The sequence below is a fragment of the Lithobates pipiens genome, unplaced genomic scaffold (assembly GCF_037356315.1).
Source record: "Lithobates pipiens isolate NorthernLeopardFrog02 unplaced genomic scaffold, aLitPip1_a1.2 Scaffold_3, whole genome shotgun sequence".
Classification (NCBI taxonomy): Eukaryota; Metazoa; Chordata; class Amphibia; order Anura; family Ranidae; genus Lithobates; species Lithobates pipiens.
Window position 1 is genome coordinate 70,926,942 of NW_027507790.1, and position 23,732 is coordinate 70,950,673.

A 23,732-nucleotide genomic window follows, 5' to 3' on the forward strand; every position below is an offset into this window, starting at 1 on the left:
AACAGACTGATTTACTTAGGCTAATAAGCAAAGTGCAGAAACCCAAAGCAAACAAAGACCATGACTTTGGGCAGCCAAAGATAAAATGTGCCTTGGCACAGACCAAATAAAAGTACTTAAAAATGGCAGCTAAAGTCACAACACTTAAACTCCCACCCGTACTTTACACATGTTCCCTATTCTACAGTATAAACTAGTGTAAAAGCCAAATACACCATATGCATATATTTTCACATAAAGTCTGCCTACAATCCCGTCATATAAGCAAACAAAACCCAATACAAAGCTTGACAAACATTCATTTGTCTTTTCCAGTAAACAAGGCATCAACTAATGTGTTGTAGAGGGAGGTGTAGCATGTGGAATGTGATGGCTTTGACACATTCCTAGGTCATTTGTTTCAAACTAGAAAAGTGACTATGAATTTCAGCTATATTTGCACATTAAACTGCCTTATGCTTCAACTTCCAATCCAAATGTATTGGTGATTGTCAGTCCAAGTACTTCAGTGGTGTGCAGTACGTAATGCGGTATTAAACCTAAAAGCGAACCTTTGATAAATTGCAGCTTACCAATTCTTAGATGTCATTTGTTTTCTTTTTTAGGCTTTCTTTCTTTTATTTTGAAATAAGTGAAATAATAAAAATAAAATAATAAAGCCCAGTGAGTCTGTTGTCTTTCAACAGAAAAAGCCATCCTGCAGGTGTAGCAGTTAGGGAGTAGAGACAAACCATTTATCATTTGTCTGGGGTGCTCACAATGATCAGCTTTTATTTATTCATGTAAAACCTTTATCCCAAAAAGGGGAAAAAAAAACTGTTGCTGTAACTGCTTAAACAGTGTTAGCTGGCATTTAGCTTAATGTGATAGTATATCTAGATCTGCTAGTACATCTAACACTCCTCCTACCCCTAAAATGACAATGTGGCTGTCCAAAGATGTCTGCTTTTACTACATTCTGAATGCAGACACCCTAAGACAATAAGTGTGTTACTGGTCAGATCACCAGATGAAAACAGAGGGAAAAGGGCCTAAAAAGGTAAACATTTGTGAAGCCACCACATTTAATAATTGGTACGCTACAGCACATTTTTTGTTTTGGGCTTGATACCGCTTTAAAAACACACATATTGTTGGTCCTAATAACCTGTAAAAAAGCAGGCACTCACACATAAGAAATCAAACATTATAAACAGGATTTAAATCACTGGCGTTTAACAACTTGCTTACTGGGCACTTAACACCCCCCCCCCCCCCCACCCCCCCCCCCCCCCCCCCCACTCCTGCCCAGACCAATTTTCAGCTTTCAGCGCTGATGCACTTTAAATCACAATTGTGCGGTCATACAACACTGTACCCAAATGAAATTTTTATAATTTTTTCCCTACAAATGGAGCTTTCTTTTGGTGGTATTTAATCACTGCTGGGATTTTTATCTTTTGCTAAACAAAAAAAAAAAGGTGGAACATTTTGAAAAAAAAAAAAAAAATCATGTTTCATAGTTTGTTTTGTTTTGCAAACAGGTAATTGTTCTCCTTCATTGATATGCACTGATGAGGCGGGACTGGTGAGCACTGATAGGCTGCAATGGTGGGCACTGATAGGCACAGTTAAGGCAGCACTGATAGGCACAGATAAGGTGGAACTTATGGGCACAGATGAGGCGGCACTGATGGTCACGGATGGGTGGCACGGATGGGCATCGATAGGTACCACTGATAGGTGGCACTGATGGGCAGTGGTAGGTGACACTGATGGGCACCGATCAGTGCTGCACATCAGTGCTACCTTTGTTGAAGCACTGATAGGTGGCACTGTTGTCTACTGCTAGGTGGCACTGGTGGGGGGCACAGATGGGCACTAAGGATCTGCAGCAGCTTGCCGTGATCTGGACCGATGTCCCAATCACGGCCGGCTGTGCTTTCCTTTTTTTTTCTCCTCAAGCTGTCTGCACGAGGAGAAAAAATAGCTGATTACCGGCTCTGTTTACATCACGTGATCAGTAGTTATTGGCTGACAGCTGATCATGTGGTAAGGGGTCAGGATCGACCCTTTACTCCGATCTGTGATCCAGCGAGTCTCATAGACTTGCTGCATGCACTCTGAACATCTCCTAAATTGTGCAAGTTTAGGAGATATTCACAGTACCGACAGGTAAGCCTGTAGTACAGTGGTAGTACAGAGTTTACTACCACTTTAAAGGATATGTTCACCTTTGGGAACATGTTACATGTTCCACCCATTTTTAGGGTGGAACATGTAACATATTTTAGCTCCTGCAGTCCTCCCCTCAATGCCCCCCTCCCTGTGACAGACACAGCCATTAATGTCTAAACCGCTGGCAGCAAAAGCGAGTACACTCCTAAGTGAAAATGTCCAAATTGGGCTCAATTTGCTATTTTCCCTCCCCGATGTAATTTGACTCGTTAGAGCCAGTTCACACAAAGGCAACCCAGGATCCGACTTCAGGTCGCCCCAAGTCCCGCCGTTGAGAAAATCAATGGTAGTGAATGGAGCCGTCTTAATGTACACTACAGCAGTAGCTCTGACAAAAAAGGTTCCTGTACGACTTCAATCCGACTTGTACCCATTGATTTCAATGGAAGTCGCCTCCAAATCGGATCTCCATCTATATTGAAGCGACACTGTCACCTCTCTAATATTAAAAACCGGCAGGGGTTCCCCCTCCAGGGGCAAACCAGGCCCTTAGGTCTGGTATGGATTTTAAGAGGAACCCCCTACGCCTAAAAAACGGTGTGGGGTTCCCCCCAAAATCCATACCAGACCCTTATCCGAGCACACAGCCCGGCCACTCAGGAAAGGGGGTGGGGACTAGCGAGTTCCACCCCACTCCTGAACTGTACCAGGCCGCATGCCCTCAACATGGAGGGGTGAGTGCTTTGGGGAAGGGGGCGCCCTGCGGCCCCCCCCACCCCAAAGCACCATGTCCCCATGTTGATGAGGACAAGGGCCTCTTCCTGACAACCCTGGCCGTTGGTTGTCGGGGTCTGCGGGCGGGGGGCTTATCGGAATCCGGGAGCCCCCTTTAATAAGGGGGCCCCCAGATCCCGGCCCCCCACCCTATGTGAATGAGTATGGGGTACATCGTCTTATTTTCAGGGTATGGTTTATTTTCAGGGGAACAGGGTAGGGCTTATTTGGGGGGGTAGGGCTTATATTGCAGCCAACACCGACAATCACTAGGTCTTATTTTCGGGGAAACAGGGTAGCTATGGGGACAGACACAGAAGAAGAGGAGCCAAGATCGCTGGCATGGGACCACAGAAGAGGCGGTAAGGGGCAGCTCTGTGCAATTTATTATACCGTGCAGCAATATCAGTAAAAGCACCCACTTACGTACTATAGCCTGGAGGTAACTGAACTGTCTATTTAAAACACTAAGACAATAATGACTTAACTTGTGGATTAACAAGTTAAAGTAGAACTATAGGCAAAACATTTTTTTTCCCATTTTGGATAGAGCAAGGGAGAGTTATAACCCCTTTTTCGCTATTTGTGTCCCACTGTGGAGATTTCCATCCATTCACTTTCTGTCACATAACCAAACAGCAAGTGAGAGGAAATCCCTGCAAATTAAGGGAATTCCTCGGGGGCCCTCAGGTCACCAGAACTAGTGTTCCCATTGGAAGATTTGGAGACAACCCAAAAATTTTGATTTTCTTCTACGTTCAATGATAATGGTAAACAGGCCAAACAGAGAGAGTGAATCTCCTTAAAGCAGTCCCCCCCCCCCCTCCGGTGTCACATTTGACACCTTTCTGGGGGTAGGGGAGCAGATACCTTTCTAATACAGGTATTTGCTGCCATTGCCGTGATAGATTGGGGTAGAATCTGCGGCGATCTATGCCTTGTCCAGCCCCTCCTCTGTCTCCAGCCACCCCCTCCCCACACGGGTCCCAGAAGACAGTAGGGACCAGTCAGGAGGCACATGCTTCGGGTGAGGACATTGTGGGCGCCCTGGACAGGTGTTCATATTTTAAAAGTCAGCAGCTGCAGTATTTGTGGCTGCTGACTTTTAAATTATTTTTTTTCGGCAGAACTCCGCTTTAATGGGAACACAGTCAGTAATAAAAATTGACAAGTGTCTCTCCACTCTATCCAAAACAATCAAAAAAAAAAAAAAGTTTTGCATTTACCTATGCTTTAGGTCTTTGCTAAATTAAGGAGTGCTGACCTTATTTTTTAGCAACTCAGCATATGCCATATTAACAGTATCTGTGGGCCATTAATTACGGTTTGGGGCTATCAACCATGTATGAAGAAAAAATACGAGACAATGTTTACTGAAAAACTTCCATCTGAACGCTTAATGACACCACCAATATTGCAAAATACTTTGTACACATTATTTAATGTGTTCTCTATTCATTTTCTACTCCGAACATAAAATATGATACCTCTTACCTCAAGTATTGCTGCCGACATCCCTTCAGACACCGAACTATTTACCACCGCAAAGCTTTTCTTTATTACAGCCTGCAGATCTGCTTGTGGAATTTCTTCAATAAGATGAACTCCATCAAGGCTGAAAAAAATAGGAAGACGGTGCCACTCACAGGCTCATTGATCTTTCAAAATGACCAACTATAAAATGTTTCTTCATACCACATATTTTACGCAAGTGAAAAATTTGTTTTAATACAATTATTAGGCATCCATTCACACAAAACCACACTTTACAAGATTTTGAAAACCATGAGGACAGGGGGTGACGTTCGGCAAAGGCCTCATTGAGTGGGTTAGATCAATGAAGAACAGTTCAGAATATCTTAACATTCTAACAAGCATGCAGTTCTTTGTTCCTTAGTATCTATATAATGATATACAGTGCCTTGCAAAAGTATTCACCCCCTTGGCTTTTTACCTATTTTGTTGCATTACAGCCTTTAGTTAATTTTTTTTTAATATGAATTATATGTGATGAATCAGAACACAATAGTCATAACATAATAGTAAAATTAGAAAAATATATACATAAAACTATTTTTCAGAAATAAAAAAATGATAATTGGCATGTGCGTATGTAATTACCCCCTTTGTCATGAAGCCCATAAAAAGCTCTGGTGCAACCAATTACCTTCAGAGCATTTAGGTATAACATGTTTGTTAATTTTATAGGAAAAAAAACAAGAATTTACGATCACTTTAAGGTTTGGTGATGCTTGCAAGATTTTTTCTATTGCCCCAGCCTGGCTACATCTACATCTTACAGGTCCTGCTCAAGTGACTTGCCATCGTACACTGACCCTAGGTTACAGACAGGCATAGATGAAACAGGTCACTCACTTGGCACCGTCACCAGTCAGAGAACAACTTGTATTATTTTTTTATGAATATAAGGCTTTCTCTGATTCGACAAGGCAGAGATGGTGACATCATTTGCCCCTTCTCTCTGCATCATTCAATAAGAGAACACCTTATAGTCACAAAAATATCTACTTCCTAGTGTTCAGCTTAAAAGATTCATAAGCAACAAAACCTATATTCCTTCAAGATCATATGATCAGTATTTAGGCCCTGGTTCACATTGGTGTGTTTTGACATGCGTTTTGACATGTCAAATCGGCGGCAATGGCACCATCCTAATCGGTGCAATGCTGCATTTGTGGCGCCGTATCAATTTCAAAAAGTAGTTTCTGTACTACTTTTTGTGATTTGCGGGTGAGATTTCCATTTACACCTGTGCAGAAACCCGCACAGATGTCTGTGAAATTGCCGCCAAAATCCGGACTGACATGCAGGAGTGAAATCGCTTCATTCCCGCAGCTCAGTGTGAACCGAGGTTTATAGACCATTTAGTATTTTTGATATGGTATGATATGGTAAATCAAACCTTTCTTTTCACTATATCTCAGTTAAATCGCAGTACCACCCAGAAATGGAACTTCCACTGAAATGATTCCTCCCCCCCTCTGGTGTCACATTTGATACCTTTCGGGGGGGGGAGCAGTCAAATCCAGGTATCTGCTCCCACTTCCGGGCATAGATCGCTGTACTATTGTGCAGTGAATTACGCAATGTCCGTCCCCTCTTCCTTCCCCCCGTCTATCTTCTGGGAGACACACAGGTCCCAGAGGATAGCAGGGACCATTCAGATCATGCTTGTGCAGTAGGAAACAGGCTGTGAAGCTGCAAGGCTTCACTTCCTGTTTCCTTTAGTAAGGATATCGGTGCCTCCACCCAGAGCCGAGAGATGGGTCAGCTTCGGGGTGAGGACATAGCAGGCTCCCTGGACAGGTAAGTGTCCTTATATTAAAAGTCAGTAGCTGCGGTATTTGTAGTTGCTAGCCTTTATTTATTTTTTCCCCCAAGGCAGGAACTCCGCTTTAAAGTACAACGAAAGGCAAAACTTTTTTTAATTTCGTTTTGGATCAAGTTGAGAGAGATTAGAACTGTCAGTTTTTATTGTTGTCTGTGCCCTTATTAAAGTTATTCACCATCTCTAATTTACCTGTTTACTATTATCATTGAAAGTGAAAGTAATATAAAATCCCAAGTTTTGGGTTATCCCCAGAAAAGTCATAGAGGGGAAATCTTCCAATGGGGACACTAGTTCTGATGACCTGGGGGCTCATCAGAAGGGAGGAGCTTCCTTAATTTGCAGGGATTGCCTCTCACCTCCTGTTTGGCTATGGCACAGGAAGTGAAGGTACATCTCCAAAATGGGACACAGATGGCGAAAAAAAAAAAAAAAATCTGGCAGGGGTTATAACCACCCCTTGCTCTATTCAAAATGAAAACAAACGTTTTTCCTATACTTTAACTTTAAAGTTGAAACACTTAAAAAGTAAGTACAGCTATTCATTATTTGCCAAAGTGTTCCCAAAGGTTGCAATTTTAAGTTGAAGCTGCTTCACTAGATATCGAACCGGTTCAGTATATATTGTAAGAAAGGATGACTAATATTGATTATGACCTAGTTCTATTAATAATGTAATGCCAACAAGCCCAGCATATTGGACACTTCAAGCACCTAATTTATAGGTTCAATTCACAAAGCTAACACACCAGTAGAAGGATCTTTATTTTAAAAAAAGGGGCCATTTTTCTTTTTAGCCGAGTCCAGTAACATTTGAAAATCACAATCACATGGCCTAAACAAACCTCCGTACGCATGTGCTAATACTTTGTGAATTGAGTCTATGCCACAACTGTTTAAGGAGGTGTTCCCCTAAAAAAGGGTTCAGCGCCGGAATTGCAACTGTGGGCACCCGGCTGTGGCTTCACCGCCGGGCACCCACAGCGTGCCGTGATTGGCCGCGCAGTCATCTGGGACCTGTCACGTGTCCCAGATGACTGACAGGAGGGAGGGGTCAGAGCTGAGGGGAAGTGACGTCAGGTGCCCAGGCACTGAAGGAGGCAGACCACGAGAGACCCCCTAGCAACAGGCATTTAGAGGTGAGTTAAAAAAAAATCCAAATTTTTTTTACATTTTTTTTGTAATTTTAAGCATTTTTTTTGGTGTGTGGAACACCACTTCAAGTGGTGGAAGTAGGTTTACAATTCCTGCATAAGGGCTCCTTCACACGGACGTGTCTGTGTATGGATCCCCTCAGTGAGGAGCTATCCCCGCTGAGCAGGAAGATGACAGGTCCGTCTCTGCACACTGTGCAGGGACGGACCTGTGAGAGCGCCGCTCTCCCCTGTGGGGGATCGGATGAAGACAGACCATAGAGGTGCTTACAGAGCTAAGCAGATCTGGCCTGTACATGACTAATTAAACAAAGAAGGAAAGTTTAAAGGCCCATACACATGATCAGAAAATTGTATGAAAAATACTGTATTGAAATTGATCATACAATAACCTGATCGTTGGTACAAAGCTTTTGAGAGATACAAATACAATACATAACTTCTGAGTTTTTATTCTGTCACATGAGAATTGACGTAACTTTAGTAACCTCTTTTTTTTCGATATAAGATTAGCATGTAAAAAAAAAACAACAACAAAAAACGAAAAATAATTTGTGAAATAATCTCATTGCGTGTGCCAGGCATAACATACTTACTTGCTGAGCTTGGCTTTGACTTCATTTGTAAACAGTGGGTCAACCTACAAAAATAAAAGTAGGAAATCTAACCAAGATGGCCGAAAATCCTAAAGTGGTTGAAACCTCTGACAAAGCATAACTCTCTATAGTGTACTTCTGTCAAGCCTGAGCACTAAGTGTCATTTCTGTCTGCTGCCTCATTCCTCTGCTATCTGTATGAGTCACTTCTGGGAGGTTTTCCTGACACCAAGAGAAAAAGGGTGACAAGGGAGGAAGCTCTAGCACACAGCCTATGTGAGAATGGAGTTGTATAAACAATACTTTATAAAGTCACCATGTTGACTGTGAAGAGTGGGGGAGGACAGGGTCAGGGGTGGGACAGTCAGTAAGGCTGGCCATAGATGGTTTGAATATCAGCCGGTTCAGCAGAAATGTACCAAGTTGATGGATTGATCAACTTGGGTACAACCAGCCTGCAGGATTCTCCTATCAACACAGTATTGATGGGGGAATTGAGAAAATTTCTTTCCTGTGATTTTTTTTCCTTTCCATGTATGGGGTGCTTAAGGCAAGCCATAGATGATGCAATTTTCTTACCTGCAACCACGGGTTGCAGGAAAGAAAATTGCTCAATTCCCCCATCAACACTGATTGAATTGGGGAATCCCTCCTGGAGGCACTATATTATTGTGTGCTAAAGTTGTATTAGGCATATACATACAATTATACAGTAGATACATATATCCAAGTATACCATATCCCAACAAACATATTTGCTCCACTCTCAAATTCAACCAACAAAAAATACATATATGTATACAATGAGAACTTAAGTTACATAACAGCTGATGCTCAGAAATACATACAGGAATTCACTACCCAGAATAGATTAAAGTGGTGTTGCCACTCAAAAAAAAAGTAAAATAAAAAAAATAGCTTAAATTCATAGAAAAAATAATAATAATAATAATAATTGTAAAAAAAAACTTTTTACTCACCTCTAAATGCCTGTTGCTAGGGGGTCCCTCGTAGTCTGCCTTCTTCAATGCCCGGGCTGGTGACATCACTTCCCCTCACGCCGCACAGTCATCTGGGACCTGTCACGTGTCCCAGGTGACTGTACGGCGTATCACGGCGCACTGCGCCGCACGTGCATGCGCAGTGGGTGCCCGGCTGTGAAGCCACAGCCGGGTGCCCACAGTAAGAATGCTGGCGCCGCGAGCGGAGCGGGGAATGAGGGGGGGGGGCTTCGTTCCCCTGCATTGCTGGACCCTGGGACAGGTAAGTGTCTGATTATTAAAAGTCAGCAGCTACACTTTTAATTTTTTTTTTTTTTTTTAGGGGCACCTCACTTTAATGAAAAGGATATGAATCAGAGACTGGTGAAAAGAGAGAGGTAGGAGGTTTCTTAAGAAAAGGGGTTCTTACATTCCAAAAACATTGGGCTTTTCATCCTTACAAACAGTTTCAATGGTTTATGTAACAGTTTAAAGAGGAGAGGTTTATTCTTGGAGTTTACATACCCTTTAACCCTGGAGAATGTAAACTGGAGCAGGTCAAATACTGCAAAATGTCACTTGAAAAAGTATTCATACCCCTTGACATTTTCCACATTTTGTCATGTTACAACTAAAAATGTAAATGTAATTATTGGGATTTTATGTGATAGGTCAACACAAAGTGGTACATAATTGTGAAGTGGAAGAAAAATGATAAATGGTTTTACAAATTCTTTCCAAATAAATATGTGAAAAGTGTGGCGTGCATTTGTATTCATGACGACATCACGGAGCTGGTGGATGTTAGAGACCTTGTGCTCCTCCACCTTCTGTTTGAGGATGCCCCACAGATGCTCAATAGGGTTTAGGTTTGGAGACATGCTTGGCCAGTCCATCACCTTTACCCTCAGCTTCTTTAGCAAGTCAGTGGTCATCTTGGAGGTGTGTTTTGGGTTGTTATCATGTTGGAATACTGCCCTGTGCCCCAGGCTCTGAAGGGAGGGGATCATGCTCTGCTTCAGTATGTCACAGTACATGTTGGTATTTATGGTTCCCTCAACAAACTGTAGCTCCTCAGTGCCGACAGCACACATGCAGCCCCAGACTATGACATTCCCACCACCATGCTTGACTGTAGGCAAGGCACACTTGTCTTTGTACTCCTCACCTGGTTGCCACCACACACGCTTGACACCATCTGAACCAAATAAGTTTCTCTTGGTCTCATCAGGCCACAGGACATGATTTCAGTAATTCTTTTCCTTAGTCTGCTTGTCTTCGGCAAACTGTTTGCGGGCTTTCTTGTGCATCATCTATAGAAGAGGCTTCTTTCTGGGACAACAGCCATGCAGACCAATTTGATGCAGTGTGCGACATATGGTCTGAGCACTGACAGGCTGAACCCCCCACCCCTTCAACTTCTGCAGCAATTCTGGCAGCACTCATACGTCTATTTCCCAAATACAGCCTCTGGATATGATGCTGAGCACGTGCACTCAACTTCTGGTCGACCATGGCAAGGCCCGTTCTGAGTGGAACCTTTCCTGTTAAACCGCTGTATGGTCTTGTCCACCAAGCTGCAGCTCAGTTTCAGGGTCTTGGCAATCTTCTTATAGCCTAGGCCAGTGATGGCGAACCTATGACACGCGTGTCAGTGCTGACACGCGTAGCCATTTGGGGTGACATGCGCAGGATTTCATGCGATTCAACCTCGGCTCCTGCACGGCCGCCGAGGATGAAAGAATCTGTGCTGGAGGAACGGGGGGGGGAGGCGGGACGTGTGATCTCCTCCGCCCACACTCACTTACTGTATCGCCGCCGCCCCTTTCTGAGCGCAGGGGCTGCTGGTAAGGCGTGCGTGCCGTGCGCACATACGTCATCAGCACGGCGAGGACGTTAGGGAGGACCCGCAGGAGAGGAGCACGGGAACAGTGCGCGCCTCTCTCCAGTCAAGCCGGCACAGAGAGTCTACTCCTGGGACTGCCGGTTACGACCGCACCACAGCAGGGAACAGCGGAGTGCCGGGGGGAACTGTGAGCGCCATTAGCAGCAACTATTGGGGTGCCATGGACTTGTAATTGCCCACAATAACTGAGATAAGTGAGGGGGAGGTTGTGTTAGCCAATTAGGGGTTAACTAGCCTAACAAGCTATCTATAATTCTATCTGCTGTCACTGGCCCACTGATGGAGCACCCAAAAAATAAAAAACAAAGGTTAAGTAAAGGGAGTGGTAGTAGCAGTGGCCGACCCTTTCAAGAGACATGGAGCGAGATGGCATTATAGAAAAAAATGGCAGATCATTTTGCGTTCTATGTACTGAAACGGTAGTAAGCAGAACGTGGAATATAAATAGACATTTTGAAACTAATCATTCCCAGCTCTTGGAAAAACGTGAGGATGAAAGGAGGGAATACATTTCCAGGAAGCTACACCTTTATAAGAGCCAATCTAACTCTATCCTTAAATTTATAAAAGGCTCTACAAATTTAAACTCTGCAAGTTTGAGCATTGCTCACTCCATAGCTCAGCATGCAAAAGCGCTTAATGAGGGAGAATTTATTAAAGAAACTCTCCTAAGATGTGCGCCAGTTCTATTTCACGATATGCAGAATAAAGATGCAATTATTAAGAGAATATCTGAGTTACCACTCAGTAGAAATATTATAAAAGACCGAATAATGAGACTGAACACAAACGTACAACAGCAATTAAAGAGAGACATAAGGAATTGTAAATATTTTTCCATCTCTCTTGATGAAACTACTGATGTCACATCGCATGCTCAGTTGGCCATTATTGGTCGATATTCTGATGGTCACACAATGAGAGAAGAGTTGATAAAGTTAGTATCAGTGCCAACAAGTACATCAGGAAGCGAAATATGTAAGGTTGTTATGCAAACATTCTGCGACCTAAGCATTGATATATCTAAAGTTGTGTCAGTGACGACAGATGGTGCCCCAAACATGGTGGGGAAAAACGTTGGATTTGTGAAATTGTTTACAGAAGCTATTGGACATGCGATTGTGCCTTTTCATTGTATTATCCATCAGGAGGCTTTATGTGCCAAGGCAGGATTCACTGACTTAAATGACTTAATGTCAGTTCTGACAAAAATAGTTAATTTAATAGCTGCTCGCCCCCTTCACAAGCGAGAATTTTCAACACTTTTACAGGAGGTTGATTCCACCTACAGTGGACTGCTGATGTACAATAATGTAAGATGGCTGAGCCGTGGCAAGGTTCTTGAGCGCTTTGTGGAGTGCTTTGAAGAAATTAAGGTATTTCTTGAAGAGAAGGATCTGGGAAACTTTCCTCAGCTCAATGATGATAAGTGGGTCAACACCCTGATGTTTTTTACAGATCTCTCTGTTCATGTTAATGAACTGAACTTAAAGCGGTTCTGCACCTAAAATAAAAATATTAAAAGCCAGCAGCTACTAATATTGCAGCTGCTGACTTTTAATAAAATCACACTTACCTGTCCCAGGGTCCAGCGATGTTGGTGGCAGGTGACGAGTGACCGCTCGTCTCGCTGCTGCCCCCGCCACCATCCTCTGTTAGGGAATCGGGAAGTGAAGCATTACAGCTTCACTGCCCGGTTCCCTACTGTGCACGCGCGAGTCGCGCTGCGCGTCTCTTTTGGTCCCCCGCTGTGTCTCTGGGAACTGTGTGTTTCCCAGAACACAACGGGGGGGCGGGGCGTCTCCGGGGGTCTGGGGCGGTCTGGCCGGAAGTGGGTGCAGTTACCTGGATTATCCAGGTAACTGCACCCCCCTCCCCCCTGAAAGGTGCCGATTGTGGCACCGGAGGGGGGGAGGGATCAGATTAGCGGAACTTCCCCTTTAGGGTGAAGAACCGCTTTAAAGTTACAAGGTTTTGGCAAAAGTATTAATGTTATGTTTGGATACATAAAAGCTTTTGAAAGTAAAGTAAAAATTTTCAAGCGAGATGTAGAAACTAAAGCGTATAAGTATTTTCCTCAAGTACAAAAGCATTTTGAGAAGGCCAGTGCAGCTGTACGAAATGAAGTGGAACTCTTGCATATGAAGTACCAGCATGTTTTAGACTCGTTACTTGACCAGTTTACTGATAGATTTAGTCAATTTAGAAGCCTAGAACAGACCATGAAAATAATTAAGTATCCTGATGTAGTAGTCTACAATAGTTTGGAATTAAATGGTTTCCAATGGATGCAAATAGATGATTTGGAGATGCAGCTTGCAGAATTTCAAGACAGCATCTGGGCTCAGGTGTTTGTCGACTTGAGGTCAAAGCTTGAGAATCTGGAAAGGGGCCGCTTGGAGAATAAAGATGAGTGCCACTACGAACAGGAAATTTGGAGTGCCTGGAACAGACTACCAGACACTTTTAGCACCCTGACAAATATAGCAACAGCTTTACTCACAATTTTTCCTTCTACGTACTTTTGTGAGACCTTATTCTCAGCATTAAATAATATCAAAACCAACAAAAGAAACAGATTGACAGATGAGGTTAGTAGCGCTTTCTTGGGCCTGAAGTGTACAAAATACCAACCTTCAATTGAAGATTTAGCCAATGAAATTCAGCAACAAAAAAGTCACTAATAGGCAGGTTAGTTAAAGAATTCGCCCTCCCCCTCACTTATCTCAGTTCACGGCAGGGCTGTGGAGTCTGCTGCTTCCAGCTCCACGTCCTCATCAACATGCCGCTCCAGCCCGCCCCCGCCATGAATATTCATAATCTTCACCCTCGCGTCACTAGGAATATTCATAGCAGGGGCGGGCTGGAGCGGCATGTTGATGAGGACGTGGAGCTGGAAGCAGCCGACTCCACAGTTCTGGTTCACGGCACCCCAAACAAGTTCAATAATATCAAGGGCAACATACGAAATCGACTGATGAACAAAGAAGTTACTAAGCAGGTATGTTAAATAATTTGTTTTTGGTTTATTAAATACAATTATATATTGCAATTATACATTTTTGTAGTTTAAACTATAAATTGCGCAAAATTATGTTTTTTTGTCGAAGTGACACACCACGCGAGTTATGCTCGATTTTTTGCCGATTTTTGACACACCACGCCAAAAAGGTTGCCCATCACTGGCCTAGGCCATCTTTATGTAGAGCAACAATTCTTTTTTTCAGATCCCCAGAGAGTTCTTTGCCATGAGGTGCCATGTTGAACGTCCAGTGACCAGTATGAGAGAGATAACACCAAATTTAGCACACCTGCTCCCCATTCAGGTGAGGGAAAATTGGGCCCAATCTGGACATGAGGGGTGTACTCACTTTTGTGAGATACTGTAATTAGTAAATAGAGTCCACCTGTGTGTAATTTAATCTCAGTATAAATACAGCTGTTTTGTGAAGCCCTCAGAGGTTTGTTAGAGAACTTTAGTGAACAAACAGCATCATGAAGGCCAATGAACACACCAGAAAGGTCAGGGATAAAGTTATGTTGAAGTTTAAAGCAGGGTTAGGTTATTAAAAAAAAATCCCAAGCTTTGAACATCTCATGGAGCACTGTTTAATCTATCATCAGAAAATAGAAAGAGTTTGGCACAACTGCAAACCTACCACAACATGGCTGTCCACCTAAACGGACAGGCCGGGCAAAGAAAGCATCAATCAGAGAAGCAGCCAAGAAGTTCCGCGGTAACTCTGGAGAAGCTCCAGAGATCCACAGCTCAGATGGGAGAATCTGTCCACAGGACAACTATTAGTCATGCACGCTACAAATCTGGTCTTTATGGAAGTGTGGCAAGAAGAAAGCCATTGTTGAAAGAAAGCCTTATAAAGCCCCGTTTGTAGTTTGCAAGAAGCCATGTGGGGAACACAGCAAACATGTGGAAAAAGGTGCTCTGGTCAGATGAGACCAAAATTTAACTTTTGGCCATAAAAGCAAAATGCGTGGCGTAAAACTAACACTGCAGATCACCCTGAACACACCATCCACTGTGAAACATGGTGGTGGCAGTATGTTGTGGGAATGCTTTTCTTTAGCAGGGACAGGGAAGCTAGTCAGAGTTGATGGGAAGATGGATGGAGCAAAATACAGGGCAATCTTAGAAGAAAACCTGTTAGAGTGCAAAACACTGAAGACTGAGGCAAAGGATCACATTCCAGCAGGACAACGACCCAAAACATACAGCCAGAGCTACAATGGAATGGTTTAGATCAAAGCATATTCATGTGTTATAATGACCCAGTCAAAGTCCAGACGTAAATCCAATTAAGAATCTGTGGCAAGACTTGAAATATGCTGTTCACAGACACACTACTTTCAGTCTGACAGAGCTTGAGCTATTTTGCAAAAAAGAATGGCAAAAATTGAATCTAGATGTGCAAATCTGGTAGAGACTCGCAGCTATAATTGCAGCAAAAGGTGGTTCTACAAAGTATTGACTCAGGGAGGCTGAATACAAATGGACACCACACTTTTCAGATATTTATTTGTAAAAAAAATTGGATAACCATTTATCATTTTCATTCCAGTTCACAATTATGTGCCACTTAACATATTTACGTTTTTGGTTGTAACGTGACAAATATGGACAATTTCAAGGGGTATGAATACTTTTTCAAGGCACTGTAACATACCTTGACAGGAGATTTTCTTCCTCAACAAAATTGTAGGTTTTACTTAATAAAAAGTAGAAAAAGAGAGAAAGCCTGAAAACTACCAGCATGCTAATTCTTTAGTAAACACTATCACTGTCATAACATGCCCTCATTTAGAAGACATCTGTGTCATGATAAAGGTCATGTTTTTTTGTACTCGAAAGCCAGCATATACATATGCATGTTCTGCATGAATTTTGTTTATTTCGCTACAATGACCAGCATAATGTTTTATTTCAACAATATGCTCCCATGGATAAAATGAAAAATGCACTCGGCATTTTTATTTTTGTGATATTCAATATTTAACATACAATATACCTACAATGGTGACTTGTGAAGGAAAGCATATTATTCAAATCAAAAGTTGTGTCAGTGTGGTTTGCACATTTGTCTTCCACTCTGCTTGACATACAATGTTGTTGTGCAGCAGAGCAGTATTAATTGCACATAGAACATTGGATATCCCTTATCTTATAATAAAAAAACATGTGGGTAAATGAAGTTATACATAATGTATCAAACCACCTTATAAGGAAATGTTAGTCCTACTGTGTGTTCTAGAAGTAAGACGAATGCAACAAAACTTGAGTATAACTGCTTCTCAAACTTTATTGGCTTTGCTAGTACAGTTCTGGAGGATATCTTCCACTCCAATCTCCAAAAATCCCCTGAGCTGCAGGTACTCTGGCCGCTGACCCTGGAAGTGTGTCCTCTCTTGTTCACAGGAAACAGAGAGGCCACACAATAATGATGTTACTTCCTTCCGTCAAACTTTATTCAAATGGACAATACATGTTGCCAATCCCCACCCTGGAGCCACCGTCTCAAAAATATTTCACTTAATCATAGATTTCTACGATTAAGGGCTTGTATACAAGTGTGCCAGGCCACCCCTCTGAAAAGTGGTCCACACTTGGCTGTGTCATCTCCTCGCTGCTTGATTTAGCGTTACAACTGCCGTACTATCACACCACAATCACATGGTACAGTAGATACTGCGTGCTGACGATGATGTCTTTACAAGTGATTGCAAAGTCGTTTTTTTTTTTTTCAATAAAAATAACAGACATGTTATACTCACCTGCTTTGTGTAGTTGGTTTTACATAGAGCAGCCTAGATCCTCTTCTTCTCGAGTCCCTCATCTGTACTCCTGGCCCCTCCCTCCGGTGAAGTGCCCCCACAGCAAGCAGCTTGCTATGGGGCCCCAAAGCTGAGTCAGTTTCCGGTATCCAGTCAGACATGGAGCTGTGGCCCAGCCCTGCCACTCTCTCTCCTGATTGGCTGACTGACTTTGACAAATAAGTTATTTTATATTTCTGTATACATACTTTCGTTTAGATTTATGAATGCATTTCTGCTTGGATAATACTGATCTCTGAATACAAGGGTAAGACACAATTATCGTCACTTCACTTTCTTATATTATCATGAATAGCTTTTTGTTTACCTTAAAACACATTCACACATCATGAATGGGTCACAAGATAAACAAAGCCATTGATAACAGTGATCTCCGGAGATTGTAGCTGTGTTAAGTGGGTTAGACATTATCAGAATAATCGGACGAACGGTGTGTATAATGATATAACTGACAATGGTATTAACTAGGAAATACCTATAAGCTGCGCACCCTGGAAAACGATTAACGTGAATAAATGTAAATTGTGCTAAATAACAATAAGGAGCAGCTGGTAGTGAGACCAAGGGTCTAATGATGGCATTAATGGTATTAACGTGTATATTAATTCTCGAACAACAAAGGCAAACAAGCTTTCTTGTGTATGATTTCTAGAAATGTTGCTATTTTTCTCTATTCAATTATTTCCGTACGATTACTGCACACACTGAGCAAAATTTGGACGTTGTGTTCACGTACGATAAAGATTTTGGAGCTTGCACCTTTGTTTTTTTTTTCCGTCCAGTCAGAATCGCCTGTCGAAAGCACAATACTAACGATCACATTACCGACAGATCGTTCCACGTACTCAATTTTTCTTACAATTTTCTTATAGTGTGTATACAGCTTTAGTTGGAGAGGAGTGGACCGATGGGCAGGGTAGATTGCCTACAGTTTGGCAAGGCAGATGGGCATTGCCGGAGCAGTCTTACTGGGGGAAGACTGGCCAAGACTGAAGTAGTTTCAGTTGAGGAGGGATAACCAAGACACGATAAACTTGATAAAGTGATTCTAAAGGTTTGTTTGTTTTTTATGAATATACCAAACATGTCATACTTACCTGCTCAGTGAAATGGTTTTGCACAAAGCAGCCCCAATCCTCCTCTTTTTGGGTCCCCCACAAGCACTCCCTGCCCCTCCCCCCCCGCCAAGTGCCCACCATAGCAAACTAGGTCTAGCTAGGCTTTCACTGCAGTGAGAAGCAAGAGAGTCTCAGCTCTCTTGAACATAGGTGGAGATCTGCTCAGGTAAGTATGGGGGGGGGGGAGCTGCACTCAAAATGGTTTTACCTTCATGCATAAAATGTATGAAGGTAAAAAACCTACAGCCTTTACAATCACATTAATATAGGAGCTCTGTCAGATTGAGACTTTGCGGTGTATGCTTACGTCACACCATACCTGCATCTTTCTGCTGCTGGAACAGGAGCAGTCTGAGGAGGAGGTGGCCAAGGAAAGATGTGGGCAGGGGGCAGGTGAGCAAACAATTTGGCAGTGCTCCTGTATTAGCGAGCCGCTGACTTTTACACATATCCAGAAGTGAGTTCTGGCAACCTCAACGCTATCCTAAACTAGAAAAAAAAAAGTGAAGCTCTTGCCAGGCTTTACTAATGAGAAAGGGAAGAGAAAACATATTCTGCAAGTTTCAAGCAAACTGCTGAAGTAATCATTTTTAGTGAGTTACAAAAAAAGCTTTTCTAGAATAAGACCTCACTATATGACCTGCAACCAAAGGTTCAGTGGACTCTGCTGCCAAGTCATTCTTGTAAACTGACTGGGCCGACATTTTAAGGTAGAAGGTGCCTACAGAGATAATTGTCCTGGATGATCTCCACTATCCCCTTCAGCTGTGCCAATAGATATTTATGGCTTAGCATTTAAAGCAGAATAAATCACTTTAGTTAAATGTTTTTTGATTCACATTTGTCTAAGGAGGGATTCGGTCTATGAAATTACACTCATATACTACAAACTAGGACGCTACAATTTTTCCTCAAAACTAAACTTATTGCTGCAGCTGGGATTCCATAACTTGCTAGAACTATTCTTACTACATCCCTATTGCCTCATGACTTGTCCACATGATGCATCTGCCATGTTGGATTTTACTGTGTTTGCATAAATTTGAATTTCACTATAATACCAATCCAGCATCACAAACTGCTTTTTATTTTTTATGATGATATGAGACTGCTCACATACCAGGTCCTCCAGAAGTCATGAGATGGAACAAGGTGGCAGTAGAAGTCATATACAATATATATATATATATATAGAACGCCTATAAATCTAAATGATTATGCTGGTTACAGGAAGCATGTTTCATATGACCAGTGTAATTACTGGGGCTGTGTTTAGACCCATACCCACTATCAGTTTTTCTGCTGAGTTTTTCCTTCAGGTTTTCCAAAACCATGCCCTGCCTTATTGCATACAAATTGAAACTCCTAAGGTTTGACCTCATATTATATGGTTTGGGTAAATCTGAAGGAAAAACAGCAGAAAAACCAATAGTGTGTATGGAGCTTTTGAGTATAAGGCCTGTCCCTGACCCAGACCTACTAATTGTTCCCAGCAAAAAAGGTAAGATAAACAGCCAAACATATAAAAACCACTGCAGAATCAATTCAAAAAAAATGTACTAGCAGTCAAAACAATAAAATGATATTAAAATATATGCACTTAAATCCCAGATCAGTAAATTGTCTAGAAAAATGTAAAGCTGTACTTACCATTGGTCCAATAATAGCCAAGTGAACAGTTGGTTCCCTTTTATGCCACTCTAGGATAAAGGATTTGCATTAGATTGGTACTAAATGATTTAATGTGATTTTAATATAATGTGCATGGAGCGGAAGCATCTAGAATTAGTAAAGCTTACAGTGAGTTGCTATGATTGCAATTTAATTAACAGCAGAATATTATCAAGAGAACTGTTATTCAGATTAGGCAAATATTTGTGCAGCCAAGCATGTTACTGCTGCTTAGGGGCAGCGAGTACAGCATGCACTTTTAATATTTTATGCTCTTGTAGCACAGAGGTAGCGGATGCTGAAATTTCACAATCTTACTAGCAGCGCGTAGAGGGGAAAAAAACGAATGTGAACCCTAAGGCATTATCCCTGAATGAATGGCTCCAAAATTGGGACCTGATCTTTCTCTAAATCATAATAAGGAAAACAAACGTAACAAAATACATAACAGCATTTAACGCAGTCATATTTTTATGGAAGAATTTGTTTAAACTCCTGGTGCCCAACCTGCAGCCCGATGCTACATTTAGTCCTCTGGCACCTATTGTGCAGTCATCAGAGTCCCCTCAGGCAACTGCAAAAAAATTTTTTTTTACACTATCTTCTGGTAGATAATGTTTTTTGCTAATATGCTAAATGTATTGCTTTTACTCTTTTACCTTTTTCTGTGCTGCTTATCCCCTTTTTCCCTCAAACTTTTATAAATGATCTTGCTGTGACGCAAGTCATTTTAAAGTGGGTTACAGAGATGACAACTGTGGAAGCACCGATTTGGAAAAGGAGATGCAACAGCAATGATCTAACAGTCTTGCATATTCAGGCTAATTTATCAGGGCCTTGCTTACATTGGCAGTGTTAAAAGTAGGTGGTTGATCTGCGCATTTACTGTCAACCCCAACACCCCCTGCCACCCTTCCTTTCAATTAAATATGGCTATGAGCCATGCTAGTACACACTGTTGCAGGTCATGTTCATTTGGTAGACAGCACTGCCGCCAAATGTGACCCTTTCAAATGAATAGGAGTGGGCTGCAGTTGTCCTAGAACCTTGTATAAATGCAAGTGGTTGTGGCACAATGCTGCAGGCATCCAGAAAGTGACAGCCTTATAACTTGTCTCTTTTCTTCCTCAACCCAATAACACACTCATTGCCCAGGAAATTGACAAGTATTTACAAAATAAGATTAATACAATTCATGATGAGATATCCATTGTAAAGATCTCTCCCACCTAACATTCCACGTCCACCTGCACATTCAATATTTCCCTCCTGTTACCATAGACGAAGTTGCTTAACTTTTTTTTTTTTAATGCCCACCTAACCACTTGGCCCCGCTTTCTGTTCCCATTAAACATCTATTGGTCATCCCATACTTAAAAAAACATGTTTAGATCCCACAAATCTTCACAACCATCCGTTTGTTCCTGTTTACAAAACTAGAACACCTACTCTACAACCGGCTGAGCTACCACCTCACCAATTGCCCTCTTCGGTCTGAATTGCATCCGCAATACTCCACAGACACTGCTCTCCTAAAACCATTAGTAACTACTCATTACTTTTACCGTTAGACCTCTCTGATACCTTTAATCTAGCTGACCCCCCTCCTCAAAAAAACTCTATTCTCTGGGCCTCTGTGACTCTTTTCTGGTTCTACACTTACATTTTTCACAGGTATTACCTGCGAGTGGTCAGCCCTGGGTGCTGGCTGACAGAATCTAGGGCCGATCACTTGAAGGTAATCGCTGCATGAGCAATCACATGTAAGCCCCTACGATTAGCTGCAAGACCTGTCAGCTTCTTACTGCTTTTAATAAGGTTGCCTCCCGCAAGTAATCACTCGCGCATGATTGTGCATGGCCCTATTTGCACACATGAATGGGGCCTAATAAAAGATTCCATAAACAGGTATAAGGCTGAGAAATGTTTTGAAGGTGTGGACAGTTTATCAGAAATCTTTTACTCCCCATAAAAGGACATCTGGGAGAGGCGTGTCCGGCCAGTGTGAGAGACGGCTGCCTGCTGCCTGCTAACTGAGCTCCTGCTCCAAGCCACTGCTGATCAACTATAACAGCGACAAAGGTACCCTTCAAAGCTGTCAATGGCTTCCCTAGGCAAAGCTACACACGGTGCAGTCCACAAACGGTGTTCAAAATGCCTAGCTCCACAGAAATTAACAGATTTTTGCCCTTCTAAGAGCGGCTGGGTGTACCAAGATGGTGCCGGCGCTCACACGCAGCATGCTGATGAGGGAGAACTATCCTCGGATTCCAGCAAATCACCATCCTCGGTATGCACAGCCATACAATGCATAAACACAGAAAAAACTGATATATATCCCCCTGACGGTCATAGCCTTAATTACCCGTAGCCCTACTAAATTTAAGAAAGCTAAAGGAGATGGGCAGGAAGGGGAATCTGACATGGAAGAATGTGTTGCAGAGCATTCCATCCCAACCTGTGACGATGACAAATACTAAAGATATGCTGATTTCTTTGAGAGACTCCCTCCCATGCTTCTGTATATGATTTGCAGCAATGAATGTCTCATACTGAACACAAAATGGAGGATGCATTCTCTGCTTACAAAAAACTTGTAGATGCATATAAAGAACAGCAAAATGACATACAAAGAATGGCGGCAAAACTGATATGGAAGAACGCTCAAGGAGGAATAATATGGCACTAATCTTCAAAAAACAAACAAACAACCCTCCTCATTGGAATTCATGCATCCGTCACCCTGCATGTAAATTAGGGGGCAGGACACATGGATGGGGGGGGTGGCGCCTATGTGCCTCTAATGGACGGGCCACCACTGCACGTCACACTGTCAAACAGGGACAATGTAGCTCAGGTACAAGGCTAAGTCTTGCATACTCACAAACTGGCTGCTGGGAGCAGGAGAGGTTTAAACAGTCAGAGGTGACAAGGTCCCTGTAGGTGGAAAGCAAAGTCCAATTGTGGAAAAAACACGTGCCTCTTGCAATTAGAAGCAGTAGCAGAAAGATGCTACGCTGAATACCAGAGACTTGAGAGAACTGTATATGTGTGTGTGACACTCTACCTAATGACAAAGTGGTTAGTCCCTCACTGTTAACGCTTTACGCAGTAAACAGAAAAATAAGGGTAATAATGATGTCCAAAAGTCTGATTTGCGAGGTGCTCTGCCTACTCAGAAAGTGAGTCTTTATAGACATGGTCACCCCAGATGGCTGTTCCAAGGCTCTAGATCCAGAAAGGGCTCTGTGGCTAACCAATACAGTACACTCATGTCTGGAAATTGCCACAATACGGAGCCCTTTCATTTCAGCCAAGCCCGCAATCGTACAGTCCAGTGGGGTATAGCCTCCAAAGCTTTTGCTGAGAATATGCCAATTTGTATAGCAATACATGCAGCATATATAGTTGGGTCCATATATACAGTTGTGCTCATAGGTTTACATACCCTGGTCTTGGTAATTTTTCAGAGAATATGAATGCTAACACAAAAATGTCTCTCACTCATGGTTAGTGTTTGGCTGAAGCCCTTTATTATCAATCAACTGTTTACTCATTTTAAATCATGATCACAACAGAAACTACCCAAATGACCCTGATCAAAAGTTTACATACCCTGGTGATTTTGGCCTGATAACATGCACACAAGTTGGTACAAACGGGGTTTGAATGGCTATTAAAAGGTAACCATCCCCATCCATGATCTGTTTGCTTGTAATTAGTGTGTGTGTATATAAAAGGTCACGGGGAAAGCAAAAGAATTGGCAAAGGATCTGCTGGAAAAGGTAGTTGAACTGTATAAAACAGGAAAGGGATATAAAAAGATATCCAAGGAATTGAGAATGCCAATCAGCAGTGTTCAAACTCTAATCAAGAAGTGGAAAATTAGGGGTTCTGTTGAAACCAAACCACGGTCAGGTAGACCAACTAAAATTTCAGCCACAATTGCCAGGAAAATTGTTTGAGATGCAAGGAAAAGCACACAAATAACTTCAGGTGAAATACAGGACTCACTGAAAACATGTGGTGTGGCTGTTTCAAGAGGCATAATAGGAGGTACTTGAAGAAAGATGAGCTGCATGGTCAAGTCGACAGAAGAAAATATCGCACTTAAAATATGCCAAACAGTACAGAGACAAACATCAAACCTTCTGGCACAAAGTCATTTGGAGTGATGAGA

The 23,732-nt window shown here is 42.3% G+C and overlaps 1 protein-coding gene across 3 annotated transcripts in view; it reads right to left on the reverse strand.

The window, feature by feature from the left end:
• GLT1D1 (glycosyltransferase 1 domain containing 1) overlaps positions 1 to 23,732 on the reverse strand; it is a 166,318-nt gene that overhangs the window by 40,899 nt on the left and 101,687 nt on the right. For all 3 annotated transcript variants that reach the window (XR_013263873.1, XM_077461816.1, XM_077461814.1), the window contains exons 8-10: positions 19,532 to 19,581; positions 8,031 to 8,074; positions 4,426 to 4,546 (exon numbers count right to left, since the gene is read on the reverse strand). Coding sequence is in view for 2 of the 3 variants with exons in the window: in XM_077461816.1 (XP_077317942.1) it covers positions 4,426 to 4,546; positions 8,031 to 8,074; positions 19,532 to 19,581 (215 nt within the window). In the remaining variant the exon portion in view is untranslated. The remainder of the gene's footprint in view (positions 1 to 4,425; positions 4,547 to 8,030; positions 8,075 to 19,531; positions 19,582 to 23,732) is intronic.